Source organism: Myxine glutinosa, chromosome 11, assembly GCF_964187855.1.
Source record: "Myxine glutinosa chromosome 11, kmMyxGlut1.1, whole genome shotgun sequence".
Classification (NCBI taxonomy): domain Eukaryota; kingdom Metazoa; phylum Chordata; class Myxini; order Myxiniformes; family Myxinidae; genus Myxine; species Myxine glutinosa.
Genome location: NC_136271.1, coordinates 83,765,387 through 83,785,330, shown reverse-complemented (window position 1 = coordinate 83,785,330; position 19,944 = coordinate 83,765,387). Strand labels below are relative to the sequence as shown.

The following is a 19,944-nucleotide window of genomic DNA, read 5'->3' as shown; positions in this document are numbered from 1 at the left end:
TGCCTCACAATGAAAAGCGCATCTGTCGTTCCTCTTCCTGGCATAAATCCAAACTGCATTTCGTCGATCTTCACTTTCTTCCTTATCCTCCTCTCCAACACCCTTTCCAATATCTTCATTCCATGCTCCAATAACTTTATCGCTCGGTACGAGCCACACTCCAGAGGGTCACCTTTCCCCTTGTATAGAGGGACGAGGGTACTCAGTTCCCAAACCACTGGAATGCGGCCTTCTTTCACCACCAGATTACAGATCTCTGTCATTCCCTTCACACCCCAACTTCCTGCTGCCTTCAACATATCTCCCACAACTCCCGTCGGCCCTCCCGCTTTTCCACTCTTCATTGCTTTTATCGCTTCCTCAACTTCCTTCTCAGTTATCTTCTCTGCCGGTCCTAAAACTGGGTTACTCTCTATGTTGCCATCCCATTCATTCTCTGTATTCAACAGCATTTCCATATATCTTTTCCATCTTCCTTTAATTCCATCTGGGTCGACAACGATTTGTCCCACTTCATCCTTCAAGCAACTCACCCCCATCACATCACACCTCTCTTTCGCTATCTGCTTTGCAATCCTGAATACTGCTTTCTGACCCTCTTCCGAATCCAAGCGTTCTCCGAACATTTTCCTACATGCCTCCTGCGCCTTTGCTACCTCTTTCTTTGCAGCCTTCCTGGCTGCCTTATAACTTTCATGCTCTGCTGTTTCTGCTCCCGTACCCTTCGCCTTCTGCCACTCTTTGAACTTCTTCCTCTTCTCGTCAATCCTCTTTCCAACCTCAACATCCCACCACCATGTTTCCGAGTGCCGCGGTGGTCCTTTTGTCCATCCACATACCTCACCAACGGCTCCCAACAGACTAGCTTTCATTGACATCCAACCACTTTCAAGCTCAACCACATCATCCTCTACCCTACTCAGCCTCTCTTTTAATGCCTCCCTTACTGTCACCTCTTTCAACCTCCACACCTTCATTCTCGGTTGGTACTTCACCCGCCGAGCTCTCCTCGCACCTTTCACCCTTATGTCGCAGACAACCAAGTGGTGCTGTGAAACAGCCTCCTCCCCCGGGATCACCTTTGTGTCCCGGAGGTGCCCCCTATCTCGCCGACGCACCATCAGGTAGTCAACGGTTGTCGTCGACCCACCTGACGTGTATGTAACAAGCTTATTGTCCTCTTTCTGGAACTGAGTATTACAAATCAACAAATCAGCTCCATCAGCAAACTCCTAAATCCTTTCACCTTCTCCATTTCTCACACCATATCCGTAACCCCCATGAACTCCCTCAAAACCATCCATACTCCTTCCCACATGTCCATTCAGGTCTCCTCCCACCACAACAACTTCCTCATCTTTCACGTTTTCCATCAGCTTCTCTATCGCACACCAGAACTTGTCCTTCTCTGCATCGCTTCGACCAACCTGCGGAGCATATGCCGAGATGACGTTCACCAAGAGCTTTCCAATCATCATTTTCACCATCATCAACCTATGACTCACTCTAGTCACACTCACCACACTGTTTACAAACTCCTCAGAAAACAGGACACCAACACCATTCACGCCCTCCGGGCACCCTTGCCACACAAACTTGTATTTCTGTCCCTGCCTACCCTTCACCATTCTCACACCACTTCCCTTCAATCTCGTCTCTTGCACACAACATATGTCCACTCTTCTTCTGACCAATACTTCCACCACTTCTCCTGATCTCCCTGTCATTGTCCCCACATTCCATGTCCCAAACCTCAGAAACCGATCTCCACTTCGGGCTGCACCCTGCCCATATGTACTTGTGATTGTCATGGTTCTCTTTTTTGAGGCAATGTTTTTATGGCCAGATGCCCTTCCTGACGCCAACCCTCTTAGTCGTCTCTTACGACACTCAATGTCGCTTCCTAACTGTCCAATGTGGATGGTCAATGTGATGTCCAAATATCAGCTTCCTAACTCAAACGGTGCCTGAGATAATGGCCAGAAGAGAAAGGAAATGTATAAGTACTTAATTAATCGCTAATAATTAAATAACTCATCAATTAATTGATAAATCAAAAACACAAAAAATACCGTTTATGACAAAGTACTTGCTCACTATTGTGTCGAAATTTCAGCTTCCTGGCTCAAAGGATGGCTGAGATATCGCCCGGACAAACAAGAAAGAAAAAAAGAAAGAAAGAAAGAAAGAAAGAAAACAAGTACAGATACATTCAAAGTACACGACCCCCATGCCAAATAATTAAATATCCTCCAGCACGGCATTGCCGGGGTGCCTCGGGCGCCGGGCGATACCGCAGTGCAGCTCATAGAGACTGCATTGGGAGGGAGAGGTGCTCAATATTTGATTGATTAATTGCATAATTAAAATCAATAAAAGATTGTCATAAAATATTTTCTTACTCATTTGGCTAATAGCATAACTAAACCACAAGTGCTTCATCTGAAGATGTAACTTTTAGAATTTAATTAAATAAGTCATTAATAAAAGAAATTAAATAATTAATTGATTAATCAATAAATCAAAAATACCCTTTACCGCCAAATCACTTTTTTTTTCTTTTTTTTCTTTTCTTTTTTTTTGTATACAAGATGGAGGCTCGTGAAAGAGCTAGTATTAATCACACAAAAAGTCAAACCGACACATAAAACTCAAAAATAAGGGCAGCGGTGGAGGGGGAGGGCTTTGGAGGAGGTGGGAAAGGTATAAAACATATGAACATTGCAAGGACTTCCAGGAAAGAAGTTGGAATTTCAAAAAAAGTGTATCTGGGATGAATTAGCAGGGGTAGAAAAGATCAAGGTTTTGGATGGGGGAAGATAAGAGATGGTGGTGAACAGCTGTTTTAAAGACCTGGAGGGAGGAGTGGGATTGAAGGGAGTGCAGTCATTCCATGTCAAATCATCAAAGAATCTGCCGTCATCTCTCAGATTTTTGTAAAACTTTGGGAACCAATTGGGACCCATTAAAAACAGCAAGAACTCAAATATTTTTGCTAACAGCCTCTTAATTAGTGAGATACAGGTTAACGAACTTTGGACTAATTAGCGCGATGTCGCGAATTCAAATGGCCATATCTCTAAAAGTATAACACCTAGAGAGCTGGTTTTGGTGTCATTTTAAAGGTATTTTCATGCCCTATAAATTTGTCTGGGCAACATTTTCCTACCTCCAATCACAAAAAAGTTATCACAAAATATAAACTTCAATCGTGAATCCAAAAAAAATGTATCCTTCAAATTTCCTCAAATTCATCCCAGAGGTACCTTATGATGTCAAGAAGCTTCCACATAAGTTTTGTGATGGGCACTCCAATAGTTTCTGAGATATGAGCAATAATGTACATGTACGTATGGCATATAGGTTCGAAAATCAGCATTTGTAATGTATTATACAATCATTCTAACCTAGCCATGACAGGGAACACAGGGAACAACCATCAATTGCTTTGAGGTATCATATACTTTCATTTTCAACTGGGCCTGAGGGGAATTCTCATCTGGGGAATTCCAACTGGGATTTCCCATGTGGGTAATTCGAGGTGATGCAACTTTCACAGTCTAAGATCCCCAGGGAAAGTCCAAGTTGGCTTAGTGTAATGCTTAGGCCTGCCACCAACAGAAATTGGCAGTTCACTTCTGAAGGAGCTGCAGAAAAATGACGACTGCCAAGGAAAAGTTCATCTTGAAGCAGTTGAAGAAAAGTTTTCGAACCTATATGCCATACGTACATGTACATTATTGCTCATATCGCAGAAACTATTGGAGTGCCCATCACAAAATTTATGTGGAAGCTTCTTGACATCCTAAGGTACCTCTGGGATGAATTTGAGGAAATTTGAAGGATACATTTTTGGGGGATTCACAATTGAAGTTTATATTTTGTGATAACTTTTTTGTGGTTGGAGGTAGGAAAATGTTGCCCAGACAAATTCATAGGGCATGAAAATACCTTTAAAATGACACCAAAACCAGCTCTCTAGGTGTTATACTTTTAGAGATATGGCCATTTGAATTCGCGATGTCGCGCTAATTAGTCCAAAGTTTGTTAGTCTGTATCTCACTAATTAAGAGGCTGTTAGCAAAAATATTTGAGTTTTTGCCGTTTTTCATGGGTCCCAATTGGTTCCCAAAGTTTTACAAAAATCTGAGAGATGACGGCAGATTCTTTGATGATTTGACATGGAATGACCCAGTGGGGGAGTTTGTTCCAGAGGTGGGAGAAAATGGGAATGAAAGAGTGAAGGTGAGTAGAGAGTCTTGATTTTGGCAGTTTAACCATAAGAGGGTTGCAGGCAGATCTTGTGCGACCTGAAGGAATATTGGGGGGACAGAGCACAGAGAGAGCTGGGGGAGCAAGGCCGGAGAGGAGTCGGTAGAAGACAGAAAGACCACCAACCTGCCTGCGGTGAGTGAGTGAAAGGCCCTCGGAGTTAGCATCATCGCAGGAGATTCCAATGATTCTGAAAGCTTTGGTTTAAACAGCGTGAAGCCAAGCTTGGTGTGAGGTAGGAGCACCAGCCCAGAGGGGGGAACAGTATTCCATTGAGCTGCGGATGAAAGCCTTGTATGTGGTGAGGAGCTCAGGTGTGCCGAGGAAGGACTTCGCACGATGGAGAATGCCCAGTCGGCGACTGGCTTTGGAGGCCAACTTGGAAATGTGGTTTTCCCAAGAAAGATCATGGCAGATAGTGAGACCCAACAGCTTGAGCAACAGAACTTCTTGGAGAGGATTGTTGAGAAAGTAGATGGGAGGGTTTTCCAGTCGGTCTTTTCGGAGAGACATAGTAAGAGTGTGAGATTTGTCAGGATTGAAGGGCATTGTCCACTTGTTTGACCAGTCTGTGATTTTGACCAGGCCTGCAGAGAGTGAGGAGGCTGCAGGCTGCCGATCTGAGGGATGAGGAATGGATCGGCAGATAGTGGAGTCATCAGCAAAGAGATAGAGAGGATTTTCCAAAGAGTCGGAGAGATCATTGATGAAGACCAGAAATAGCACAGGGCCCAGAACACTACCTTGGGGAACTCCAGCCAGAACAGGAAGGGGGGGGGGGGGAGATGAGAGAAATCCATTCAGGGCCACACATTGCCTACGACCAGAGAGGAAGTCCGCAAGCCATGAGTGGAGATTTCCATTGTTGGGGTAATTTAGCCTCCAAGAGGCATAGCATGCATTCCTCCAAGAGCCTCCAAGACAAAGAGACCAGTCCTTGTGGTTAATCCCACACTTACAACATCGTGAACGAATTTTTCCTCGGACACAAATGCAACAACTTTCTGTTTCATTCTCGACACTGCTCGTACATTCTCAAAACCGATTCTTTTCCCCACCGCCAAAACAATGTCCTCGGTGTAAGTTCCTTTAGGTGGAACAGACATGAATGCATGCTTCCTTGTTAAATTGTTGAACACCTCTAACTGAGATTGTATATTCGCCATACCAGTGAATTAACACCCCCCGCTTGTCCGAACTGGACAAGAAGGTATCAAACCGAAATAAATCGAACTAAGATAAATAAGAAAGTGCATTATAAGTACAAAAAAAGCTTACAAAGCGTCGTCGAAGCAGATAGGCCGCACCCAAAATGTGCCAGCCCTCAACCCTCTCTCTCTTGAAGACAAAGGTGTAGAAAGGATGAAAACAAAATGCCCAAAGCACACAGGATGGAAAAGGAGAGGGAATGGGGGGGGGGGGGGGGCAGGAGAGAATAAAACCATGCTAACGACTCAACACAAACCAGGGCAGCTGCACACGGTGGCCATGATGACACACAATGCACCCCCACACACACACACACAGAGAGAGAGAAAGAGAGAGAAAGAGAGAAAGAAAGAAAGAAAGAAAAATGTTTCGGAAGTTTCAAACAGCAAGAAGATGGCTGAACGACCAGGAAGTGAAAACTGGGATGACAGAACAATGGAACAAACAAAAACACGTGGGTTTGGTTGGTTGGGGTGAGGGATAGGGGGTTAATTGTAGTAAAAAAAATATGAGTATGGATGTGGTGGGGGGTTGAGGTGGGGCGTGACCTGAGGAGGAAAATGTGAACAGCTATCTTGAATCCCTGGAGGGAAGAATGGGATTTAAAAGACTGAGGAAGTTGACTCCACAGCTGAGAGAAAAGAGGAATAAATTATGGATGTGAGCAGTGAGCTTGGATTTTGGAAGTGTCGCCATTAACTCTGTCTGTAGACTTGGTCGCTATTCAGTTGACCTCGTGTTGTGAAGGTGCATATGTCTACAAAGTCGGAATCCAATGATGTATGAAATCACAATTTTGTTTTATTATTGTAAGGGAGATATTTACGGCTTTGGTTGTCTGTATTCCTTTTAGGGATGCCAGCAAGGGTGTGTCAAGTCCTCCTGCATCCCCTCGGCCTGGCAGTGGCGGAGCTAGCAATGTGGTACCCCCGAGGCAGCAGAAACCCTCTACTGCTGGAACCAAAAAAAAGGCCAAAAAGAAGAAGGGAGGGAAAGGGGGATGGTGAGCTCCCAAATAATGACACAGGGTAAAATGAGATTTATTGAAGTGTTCAAATGCATAACATGCCAACAAGTCTCAGATACTGCCCTTTTGTGGGGAAAGAAGAACAAGACAAGTAGCAATTATGACTTTAAGTTGGTGGAGTTGGTTTCATCATTGCTGAACCAAATTGATTGATATTTTTCAAATTATCTCAAGTAGAAGCCAAGTCATGTGTATTGCCTGTTTTTCTGTGCCTTATGCTCACCAAACAATAAAATTTACATTTGAAGAAAGCAATGGAGGTCCCCCATGAATGATAACGTGAAACCTTCAGTCCTAATCAATGGCAGATTTTAACGGGGGCAAATGGGGCAATTGCTCCCGACCCCAGATCTTGAAAATTGAGTGAATAAAATGTTTTTATGCAGATTCTCTTCTTACAAACGAAAATACCTGTCTGGACATGTTCCAAACATGGTAATCTGTTCTGTTGTTCTGTGGTATGAGGGACCGAGCAAGAAAGACTGGAGTGAATTGTGCGAGTGAGTGGTGAGTGGTGTGTGAGTGGTGAGTTGTTCAGAGTGAGTGAATGAATGACATGAGGAGAGCCGTGAGTACCGTGTGAGTGAACAACGTCAGGAGGGCCATGAGTTAACTGTGAGTGGTGTCAGGAGGATTGTGAGTTGTTTCAAGTGAGTATACGGTGTAAGGACAGCTGTGAGTTCCGAGTGAGTGAACGACGTAAGGAGGGCCGTGCCGTGAGTACCGTGTGAGTGAGCGACGTAAGGAGGGCCGTGAGTACCGTGTGAGTGAACGGTGCAAGGACGGTGTTGAAGAATCGAAGATGTCGAGAGATGTCTAAAGTTTCAAAGACTTCGACTTCACTTTGTTTTCGAGATTTATTCAGTTAATAACCACCTTTGGAGGCCATTTTTCCCCGCAAAGCGGGGGTTGGCCTTTTTCGGGAACCGTGGTTGTTGTTGTTTTTTCGTCCCCTTTTTGAAGCAATGTTTTACGGCCGGATGCCCTTCCTGACGCAAACCCTTTTTGCCGCCTTTAACGACAAACAGGGATTTATTCAGTTATTGCGGAGAAAACCCGACTCAATGCAGAACTAATTTACATTACACAGATACACAGCGGCACAACAGTTGAGCAGAGTTCCTTTATATAAAGCAAAAATCCTTTGATGTTCCCAGGGAGGGGCCTATGGCCAATTAATGTCACATAATTTGCATATCATGGTACATGTTAGATGACATAACAGTTTAGCATACATTATGTGTTCCTCTTCATGAATGTAAGCGTTTATGGTTACATAATTCCAGTTAGATACATTACAACAATGATTAAAGCAACCAAAGCTTTAATGGCAAATAGTTTTATGTGATAGATTTCTACATCTTTTTATTTTTACCACACTTCATGAACACTATTGAGTGCAATAGTGACATGATGTCTCAGTCATCTCTTTCTTATGTACAAAGTAGTCTTAAATTTGAGGTAATAAATAGCACACAGGAAAAAAGACAATTGTATGTAAAACGGTCACAAAATCTAATGACACTGCGATTCAAAGTATTCAAAATATCCCTTGGGTGCTCTTTGTGCGATGAACCTTACACACGGTTCCTTATGTTCAGTTTAAACGGAATAATAAACAATTACACTGTTTAACACCCAAACTTCGTAATTCTTGAATACAATAATTTGATAATGTAAACTGTTGAGTACTTTTGTTTTGAATAATTGTTTTTAGTTCACAATTCTTAGTTGTACTAATATTTTATCACAAGAAATAGTCGGCCATGGGCTACCTAGACCCCTGGTGCACCCCCCCCCTCCCCCCACCAACCTACCACCCAAGGTTTGTTTTAAGCCTTGGGGTGTCCTGAACACGAAATTGAATGTTAACATTGAAAATATAGGGACGAACTTTCCTGCGTCAAACACCATGGTGTCTATCCGTTAACACCTGTTAACCTTCACACAACTCCGTGTGCCTTCTCCATGTCGGCTTGCCTCTTCCGCTGTTCATCGTCAGTGCTACGAGCTTGGATCAGCGGATCCAAGCTCGTAGGCATGCTTCACAGCTGTATCCGTGTCGATAGTGGAGCTGTACACTATGAATGATTTGTAGCAGCCCATGTTACAGAATGATAGTTTGTCTTTGTATTGATCACGCGTCTGCAGCTTTATTTTCAGGTTTTCGCTCCTGTATTCTGGATTAGGGTATTGCGAATCCTGCAGGGATGATATGTAAATGTTGCGTAAATCCGTTAGTTTCATAATTTGTTTCTTTTCGAGGACATCTGTGTCCAGTATGCTACAGACAGCCTTGAATGCTTCTCCATGTGCCTTCTCCATGTCGGCTTGCCTCTTCCGCTGTTCATCGTCAGTGCTTCTCCACTTTTGCAGCTTCTGTACATATTTGGCCCGACAGGACTTGTGATATTTGGCCTCGCATGCGAACAGGTCATGCCCTCTGATCCGACGTAGCAAGCTCTCATCACTTCGCTCCTCAGCTGACGCGACAACATTTTTCCCTCCGTCAAATTCAAACATTGACAAACCTTCTGATGTCCACGATCCACTTGATTTGATCTTCTTCCCTTCAGACTTACAAAATAAACAGTCGGGGTTGAAGAGGACGCGATCACCTTCGGACGACCGACTTGTTCTGGGGGCAGTACCTGTTTCAAGTGGGTCAGATGGTTCAGATGGTTGCAGGCGATCCAGATTCATAGTGAAGCGTTGGTAACATTGTCGGTGATAACCATGATGGTCTGACAGGGTACTGGGTATTAGATCACATGATCCTTTCATCCTGTGTGTAGAATCCACTGGTTGGGAAAGCCGTCTTTGTCTGATGTCCTGCAACTTCGACAATTTGTTCTCGGCGGTACTGGTGCTCGAAAGAAGCTGAAGTGGTCCATACTTTAATCCTGGAACATGGACAATGCATTCGGGTATATGTTTCTGTGTCTGTGTTTCTTCATTACTTGTAGAACCACTATCGTGTCGTGTTTTTTTCTGGGGAGGTGGACCAGTCTCCATCGGCGTGGAGGGGTCAGTAGGATCAGACATGATCAGGCTGCGTCATTTGGTGCATTCACACTGGACCTGAAAAGACACGTTTAAAGTCATTTAGAAACAGAAGACAATCAAATATATGTGTAATATTTAGTATTTATGTGTAAAACCAAGGTAAGAGAATCAGGAGACGTATATATTCACTTGGTTGAATGGTACACTGGAAATTGAAACTTAACTACAATTTTTTTTTTTTTTTTTTTTTTTTTTTTTTTGTATACAATATCGAGGCTCGTGAAAGAGCGAACATTAATCACATGAACACACAGAAAGACAAACCGACACATAAAACATATAACATAGGGAGCGGTAGACAAGATGGGGAGAGAGGGGGAAGGACACAAACACAACATTTGAGAGCAGGGACCGAGAGACATGGAGACATCGAGAGATCTGAGAGAGGGCGAGGGCTTTGGGGGGGGGGGGGGGGGGGCGTGGGAAGGGGGCAGTGGGAGAGGTATAAAACTTATGGACACTGCCAGGACTTCCAGGAAAGAAGTTGGAATTTCAAACAAGGTGGATCTGGGGTGAATTAGCGGGGGTAGAAAAGATCAAGGTTTTGGATGGGGGAAGATAAGAGATGGTGGTGAACAGCTGTTTTAAAGACCTGGAGGGAGGAGTGGGATTGAAGGGAGTGAGGGAGTTTGTTCCAGAGGCGGGAGAAAAGAGGAATGAAAGAGTGAAGGTGAGCGGAGAGCCGAGATTTCGGCAGTTTAACCATCAGAGGGTTGCTGGCAGATCTTGTGCGACCTGTAGGAATATTTGGGGGACAGAGCACAGAGAGAGCTGGGGGTGCAAGGCCGGAGAGGAGTCGGTAGAAGACAGAAAGACCACCTACCTGCCTGCGGTGAGTGAGTGAAAGGCCCTCAGAGATAGCTTCATCGCGGGAGATTCCAATAATTCTGAAAGCTTTGGTTTCAACAGCGTGAAGCCGAGCTAGGTGTGAGGCAGGAGCACCGGCCCATAGGGGAGAACAGTATTCCATTGAGCTGCGGATGAAAGCCTTGTATGTGGTGAGGAGCTCAGGTGTGCCGAGGAAGGACTTCGCACGACGGAGGATGCCCAGTCGGCGACTGGCTTTGGAGGCCAGCTTGGAAATGTGGTTTTCCCAAGAAAGATCATGGCAGATAGTGAGACCCAAAATCTTGAGCGACAGAACTTCTTGGAGAGGATTGTTGAGAAAGTAGATGGGAGGGTTGTCCAGTCGAGCTTTTCGGAGAGACATAGTAAGAGTGTGAGATTTGTCAGGATTGAAAGACATGTTCCACTTGTTTGACCAGTCTGTGATTTTGTTTGTGAATTGTTTGTGAAATTTGTGAATCTGTGAATTGTTGTGAATTTTCATAGCCATGTCACGCGACATGTATTAGTAAAAACTTAACTAACCTGTGACGAAGTCCTTTCAGAATTGCCTGGGTAGAACTTAACTATATTTTCACATGTACAACAGGAGATATAACTGAAAACAAAAACTGTTTGGCGAATAATCGTAAAGAGTGTTGGAGAAAACATGAATTCCATGAATCGCGTTGGCGGCCTTAAATTCCATATGTTGTATTGGGGGCTCGGCTTTGCTGATTAAATTCCATAAATCTTGTACTGTGGATTAAATTCCCTAAATTTCGTCCGGTAAAGAATTCCCTAACATTCCCAGAATTCCCAAATTTGGAAATTTTTCCAACATTACCAAATTTTTCAAAAATTTGAAATTTTTTTTGTGAAGGTTAACAGGTGTTAACGGATAGTCACCATGGTGTTTGATGCAGGAAAGTTCGTCCCTATATTTTCACTGTAACATTCAATTTCGTGTTCAGGACACCCCAAGGCTTTAAAAAAACCTTGGGTGGTAGGTTGGTGGGGGGGGGGGGGGGGGGGGTGCACCAGGGGTCTAGGTAGCCCATGGCCTACAGAGGAAATGAATCTTGAATATTACATGTATGATGCTTCAACATAAATAATAAAAACCATCGCTTCTATTGAATATGCATACTGTTACTTATACAGGCATTATTCTGGTTAAAAGACTACCGGTAGGTTACATAAACAGAAGGAGTAAAGTTGGGAGGGCATACTTGATTCCTATCGTCCTGAAAAATTCTCTCTCATAAAACAAAAATAAATCCAACATCAGATTTTTGTGTGTGTTTTAACCATACTTGTAATAGTTACATGCATTTAGGGTTAACCCTAACCCTAACCCTAACAACCCTAACCCTAACAACAACCCTAACAACTCGCCATTAATATAGCATCTTAAGACACGGTATGAGGATGAAGCGTATAGTTACTCCCGCTGTTTACCCGTGCTTCTGTGAATCTCTTCACTTTGACATTCAGAGCACTGGGCAGAAATCACATCGCGTCCACACTCACTCACCGGCCATCGTGATTCTCTGTTTTAATTAAACAGTCGGAATCCCCTTGTCCACACCGGTTCTTAGGCGACTGTCGGTCGCCCGCCGAGGCGCATGCGCACACCCGAGCCTCGCACCTTTGCCCGTCGACCGCATGCATGAGCGGGGAACCGCCGTGAGCAACGAGTTGACGATGCAACGCGCCGGCGCGAGCACGCCCGCACGAGCGGAAGGGGGCGCAGGACACGGCGGGTCCGGGCGGACCGCGCGCGCGGCTGCGTGCCGCAGCCGGTGCGCTCCACGGGGAGGCAACGGCTCACGTTCGCAACAGAGTACCTCGCGCTCCGGGACCGCTGCTGGGCCGATCCGGCCCAGGTCGCCGACGCTGAGGGCGCAGGCCCGCCGGCCGAAGGACGGGGCCGGGGACCCGGAAACTTGCACCGGCACCGGAGAGTTTCCCGCCGCCACCCGAGGCGCACGTTAGACCCCTGACGAGACGCGCGCGGTGACGGTCCGAGTGTCGCGCCACAAGCGCCGACCGTGGCCCCGCCGGCAGCGCGCCAAGAACCATCGCCCCTAAAGTACACATTACACTTTGGTTGCATAATAGATACAAAATTACGCATCAAAATAATGCATATTTGACAGAAAACTGTTTTCGCGCAAATCCAATCTTGTATGCCAAAAATACGCAGTTTTGACTTAAAAGTCCACGTTTCTTTGGTTGCAAGTCACCCTTATAGTGCGGAAACGTGTGTGCTTCATTAGACAGGGTGTATTACACTTGTATACATCAAAATAATACATATTTGACAGAAAACTGTTTTCACGCAAATCCAATCTTGTATGCCAAAAATACGCAGTTTTGACATAAAAGTGCACGTTTCTTTGGTTGCAAGTCACCCTTCTAGTGTGGAAACGTGTGTGCTTCATTAGATAGGGTGTATTACTCTTGTATACATCAAAATAATACATATTTCACAGAAAACTGTTTTCGCGCAAATCCAATCTTGTATGGCAAAAATACGCAGTTTTGACATAAAAGTGCACGTTTCTTTGGTTGCAAGTCACCCTTCTAGTGCGGAAACGTGTGTGCTTCATTGGATAGGGTGTATTACACTTGTATACATCAAAATAATACATATTTGACAGAAAACTGTTTTCGCGCAAATCCAATCTTGTATGCCAAAAATACGCAGCTTTGACATAAAAGTGCACCTTTCTTTGGTTGCAAGTCACCCTTCTAGTGTGGAAACGTGTGTGCTTCATTACATAGGGTGTATTACACTTGTATACATCAAAATAATACATATTTGACAGAAAACTGTTTTCGCGCAAATCCAATCTTGTATGGCAAAAATACGCAGTTTTGACATAAAAGTGCACCTTTCTTTGGTTGCAAGTCACCCTTCGAGTGCGGAAATGTGTGTGCTTCATTAGATAGGGTGTATTACACTTGTATACATCAAAATCTATATGTATAAAAAAGAGTTTGTGTGTGTGTGTGTGTGTATGTAATGTTACCGATAGACTCCTAAACGGAGAGGCTCACGTACTTGATATTTGGCACAGACATGGCCATTGAGCCTGGGACGAACATGGCTGACCTAAAAATTTATTTCATAATATGCTTTTACCATATTTTTATCTCAGCGCGAAATATTATGACCGGAATCTGACCGGTCGCAGAGCAGCGCGCTGATTCGCTCAGAGCGATCACGTGATGTTCCCTGCCGCCATTAACTCAGTTACGTGTTCGCACGTATTTCAGAGCGAAAAGCAATTGCCTTTTTAACATTTAAGCGACGAACATTGCCATTCACACCACATAGGTTTTTTTCCCTTTCATCTTTAGATTCATATTTTTTGCCATAACGTAGCGCATTATGGCTCTCTCGAGCTCGAGTTAGCCAATCACCTGGGGCAATGAGGCCACGTTGGCCACGCCCACGACAGGACGCAGAGTTGCAATCGATCGCTCAGAGCGATCACTTGATGTTCCTTGCCGCGTGACTATATATATATATATCACTCAGATCCCTCACAATCGACCACCACCACCTCCTCCTGCAATACTAAATATCACCCAGATCCCTTGGAATCGACCACCACCCCCTCCTACAATACTAAATATCACCCAGATCCCTTGGAATCGACCACCACCTCCTACAATACTAAATATCACCCAGATCCCTTGGAATCGACCACCACCTCCTCCTCCTGCAATACTAAATATCTCTCAGATCCCTTTGAATCGACCACCACCTCCTCCTGCAATACTAAATATCACCCAGATCCCATGGAATCGACCACCACCCCCTCCTACAATACTAAATATCACCCAGATCCCTTGGAATCGACCACCACCCCCTCCTACAATACTATATATCACTCAGATCCCTTGGAATCGACCACCACCCCCTCCTACAATACTATATATCACTCAGATCCCTTGGAATCGACCACCACCTCCTCCTACAATACTAAATATCACCCAGATCCCTTGGAATCGACCACCACCCCCTCCTACAATACTAAATATCACCCAGATCCTTTGGAATCGACCACCACCCCCTCCTACAATACTAAATATCACCCAGATCCCTTGGAATTGACCACCACCCCCTCCTACAATACTATATATCACTCAGATCCCTTGGAATCGACCACCACCCCCTCCTACAATACTATATATCACTCAGATCCCTTGGAATCGACCACCACCTCCTCCTACAATACTAAATATCACCCAGATCCCTTGGAATCAACCACCACCCCCTCCTACAATACTATATATCACTCAGATCCCTTGGAGTCGACCACCACCTCCTCCTGCAATCTATATATACTAGGGCGTGCCCGCACGTACGTGCTTGCCCGTACGTGCGTGCAAAAAAACATGCGTGCAAACAACAACAACAAAAAAAAACTTTGAAACCACGTGGCAGTAACGACCACAGAACCCCCCCTCTATTTACATGAAATGGTTTGGTCCATTCGCAAAGCCAAAGCGAACGGCTTGCACGTGGCAGTAACGACCACAGAACCCCCCCCTCTATTTACATGAAATGGTTTGGTCCATTCGCAAAGCCAAAGCGAACGGCTTGCGAGTACGGTGACCATACCTTGGGAACCACTTGTCCGATTAATTTCAAACCTTGAAAAGGCACATCCTCGGGTCCCCAGCAATATACCTGGCAAGTTTCAAGTATATCGGACTGGTAGTTGTCGAGAAACAGCGGTCGCAGACAAACACACACACACACACACACACACAGACACACACACATACACACAGAGATTACTGGAATTATAGATAGATAAAACACAGTTTGTTTGTGTGTGTGTGTGTGTGTGTGTGTGTGTGTGTGTGTGTGTGTGTGTGTGTGTGTGTGTGTGTGTGTGTGTGTGTGTGTGTGTGTGTGTGTGTGTGTGTGTGTGTGTGTGTGTGTGATGTTACCGATAGACTCATAAACGGAGAGGCTTACGTGCTTGATATTTGGCATAGACATGGCCATTGAGCCTGGGACGAACATGGCCGAACTCAAAATATTTGACGATCCATATTTTTTATTCATATTTACCTAAGCGCACGGAATCAACGGAATCAGAGCAGGTGGGCGCTGATTCGCTCAGAGCGATCACGTGATGACGCTATGACGCTGTGAACGCTATGACGCTATAAAAAAAAAAAATCGCTATGACGCTATGAAACGCGATGACGCTATGAACGCTATGACGCTATGACGCTATGAAACGCTATGAAGCTATGAACGGTATGAACGATATGACGCTATGAAAAAAAAAATCGCTATGATGCTATGAAATGCTATGAACGCGATGACGCTATGAACGATATGACGCTATGAAGCTATGCTATGACCGCTATGAACGATATGACGCTATGAAAAAAAAAATCGCTATGACGCGATGAAACGCTATGAACGCTATGAACGCTACGACCCTATGAACGCTATGACGCTATGAAAAAAAAAATCGCTATGAACGCTATGACGCTATGAACGCTATGATGCTATGAAAAAAAAAAATCGCTCGCTTTACCAAGGGGCTCGCTCTCCCCCCGTTCCCCTCCCCTCTCCTTCCCCCTCCCCTCCCCCGCCCGGCAATGCCGGGTACTTCTGCTAGTAATACATATTTGACAGAAAACTGTTTTCGCGCAAATCCAATCTTGTATGCCAAAAATAAGCAGTTTTGACATAAAAGTTCACGTTTCTTTGGTTGCAAGTCACCCTTCTAGTGCGGAAACGTGTGTGCTTCATTCGATAGGGTGTATTATACTTGTATACATCAAAATAATACATATTGGACAGAAAACCTTTCACGCAAATCCAATCTTGTATGCCAAAAATACGCAGTTTTGTCATAAAAGTTCACGTTTCTTTGGTTGCAAGTCACCCTTCTCGTGCGGAAACGTGTGTGCTTCATTCGATAGGGTGTATTACACTTGTATACATCAAAATAATACATATTGGACAGAAAACCTTTCACGCAAATCCAATCTTGTATGCCAAAAATACGCAGTTTTGTCATAAAAGTGCACGTTTCTTTGGTTGCAAGTCACCCTTCTAGTGCGGAAACGTGTGTGCTTCATTCGATAGGGTGTATTACACTTGTGTACATCAAAATAATACATATTTGACAGAAAACTGTTTTCGCGCAAATCAAATCTTGTATGCCAACAATACGCAGTTTTGACATAAAAGTGCACGTTTCTTTGGTTGCAAGTCATCCTTCTAGTGTGGAAACGTGTGTGCTTCATTAGACAGGGTGTATTACACTTGTATACAATGAATTTAATACATATTTGACAGAAAACTTTTTGCGCAAATCCAATCTTTTATGCCAAAAATACGCAGTTTTGACATAAAAGTGCACGTTTCTTTGGTTGCAAGTCACCCTTCTAGTGCGGAAGCGTGTGTGCTTCATTACATAGGGTGTATGACACTTGTATACATCAAAATAATGCATATTTGACAGAAAACTGTTTTCGCGCAAATCCAATCTTGTATGCCAAAATTACGCAGTTTTGACATAAAAGTGCACGTTTTTTTGGTTGCAAGTCATCCTTCCTGTGCGGAAACGTGTGTGCTTCATTAGATAGGGTGTATTACACTTGTATCCATCAAAATAATACATATTTGACAGAAAACTGTTTTCGCGCAAATCCAATCTTGTATGGCAAAAATACGCAGTTTTGACATAAAAGTGCACCTTTCTTTGGTTGCAAGTCACCCTTCTAGTGCGGAAATGTGTGTGCTTCATTAGATAGGGTGTATTACACTTGTATACATCAAAATCTATACATATAAAAAACAGTTTGTGTGTGTGTGTGTGTGTGTGTGTGTGTGTGTGTGTGTGTGTGTGTGTATGTAATGTTACCGATAGACTCCTAAACGGAGAGGCTCACGTACTTGATATTTGGCACAGACATGGCCATTGAGCCTGGGACGAACATGGCTGACCTAAAAATTTATTTCATAATATGCTTTTACCATATTTTTATCTCAGCGCGAAATATTATGACCGGAATCTGACCGGTCGCAGAGCAGCACGCTGATTTGCTCAGAGCGATCACGTGATGTTCCCTGCCACCATTAACTCAGTTACGTGTTCGCACGTATTTCAGAGCGAAAAGCAATTGCCTTTTTCACATATAAGCGACGAACATTGCCATTCACACCATATAGGTTTTTTTCCCTTTCATCTTTAGATTCATATTTTTTGCCATAACGTAGCGCATTATGGCTCTCTCGAGCTCGAGTTAGCCAATCACCTGGGGTAATGAGGCCACGTTGGCCACGCCCACGACAGGATGCAGAGTTGCAATCGATCGCTCAGAGCGATCACGTGATGTTCCTTGGCTCGCGACTATATATATATCACTCAGATCCCTCACAATCGACCACCACCACCTCCTCCTGCAATACTAAATATCACTCAGATCCCTCACAATCGACCACCACCCCCTCCTACAATACTAAATATCACCCAGATCCCTTGGAATCGACCACCACCCCCTCCTACAATACTAAATATCACCCAGATCCCTTGGAATCGACCACCACCCCCTCCTACAATACTATATATCACTCAGATCCCTTGGAATCGACCACCACCCCCTCCTACAATACTATATATCACTCAGATCCCTTTGAATCGACCGCCACCTCCTCCTGCAATACTAAATATCACCCAGATCCCTTGGAATCGACCACCACCCCCTCCTACAATACTAAATATCACCCAGATCCCTTGGAATCGACCACCACCCCCTCCTACAATACTATATATCACTCAGATCCCTTGGAATCGACCACCACCCCCTCCTACAATACTATATATCACTCAGATCCCTTGGAATCGACCACCACCTCCTCCTACAATACTAAATATCACCCAGATCCCTTGGAATCGACCACCACCCCCTCCTACAATACTATATATCACCCAGATCCCTTGGAATCGACCACCACCCCCTCCTACAATACTATATATCACTCAGATCCCTTGGAATCGACCACCACCCCCTCCTACAATACTATATATCACTCAGATCCCTTGGAATCGACCACCACCTCCTCCTGCAATACTAAATATCACCCAGATCCCTTGGAATCGACCACCACCCCCTCCTACAATACTATATATCACTCAGATCCCTTGGAGTCGACCACCACCTCCTCCTGCAATCTATATATACTAGGGCATGCCCGTACTATATATAAGCTAGGACGTGCCCGTACGTGGGTGCCCGTTCCTTGCAAAAAAAAAAAAACTGCAAAAAAAAAAAAAACTGCAAAAAAAAAACAATGGTTTGGTCCATTCGCAACGACCACAGAACCCCCCCCCTCTATTTACATGAATGGTTTGGTCCATTCGCAAAGCCAAAGCGAACGACCACAGAACCCCCCCCTCTATTTACATGAATGGTTTGGTCCATTCGCAAAGCCAAAGCGAACGACCACAGAACCCCCCCCTCTATTTACATGAATGGTTTGGTCCATTCGCAACGGCAAAGCGAACGGCGAACGGCTAAATCGCCATAGCTCGGTAAGTACTTGTCCGATTAATTTCAAACCTTGAAAAGGCACATCCTCGGGTCCCCAGCAATATACCTGGCAAGTTTCAAGTATATCGGACCGGTAGTTGTCGAGAAACAGCGGTCACAGACACACAGACAGACACACAGAGATTACTGGAATTATAGATAGATAAAACACAGTTTGTGTGTGTGTGTGTGTGTGTGTGTGTGTGTGTGTGTGTGTGTGTGTGTGTGTGTGTGTGTGTGTGTGTGTGTGTGTGTATGTGTGTGTGTGTGTGTGTGTGTGTGTGTGTGTGTGTGTGTGTGTGTGTGTGTAATGTTACCGATAGACTCATAAACGGAGAGGCTTACGTGCTTGATATTTGGCATAGACATGGCCATTGAGCCTGGGACGAACATGGCCGAACTCAAAATATTTGACGATCCATATTTTTTATTCATATTTACCTCAGCGCATTTCAGCGCACGGAATCAACGGAATCAGAGCAGGTGGGCGCTGATTCGCTCAGAGCGATCACGTGATGACGCTATGGCGCTGTGAACGCTATGACGCTATGAAAAAAAAAATCGCTATGACGCTATGAACGCGATGACGCTATGTCGCTATGAAACGCTATGAAGCTATGAACGGTATGAACGATATGACGCTATGAAAAAAAAAATTGCTATGATGCTATGAAACGCGATGAACGCGATGACGCTATGAACGATATGACGCTATGAAGCTATGACCGCTATGAACGATATGACGCTATGAAAAAAAAAATCGCGATGAAACGCTGTGAACGCTATGAACGCTACGACCCTATGAACGCTATGACGCTATGACGCTATGAAAAAAAAAATCGCTATGAACGCTATGACGCTATGAAAAAATAAAATCGCTCGCTTTACCAAGGGGCTCGCTCTCCCCCTGTTCCCCTCCCCTCCCCTTCCCCCTCCCCTCCCCTGCCCGGCAATGCCGGGTA

General features: G+C 44.6%; 1 protein-coding gene across 2 annotated transcripts in view; it reads left to right on the top strand.

Moving 5' to 3' along the window:
• Positions 1-6,763, top strand: part of SRP72 (signal recognition particle 72) — a 229,400-nt gene extending 222,637 nt beyond the window's left edge. For both annotated transcript variants that reach the window (XM_068131523.2, XM_078786825.1), the window contains one exon: positions 6,335-6,763. In XM_068131523.2, coding sequence (XP_067987624.2) covers positions 6,335-6,488 — 154 coding nt within the window. In that variant the 3' untranslated portion in view covers positions 6,489-6,763. The remainder of the gene's footprint in view (positions 1-6,334) is intronic.
• The last annotated feature ends 13,181 nt before the right edge of the window (positions 6,764-19,944 follow it).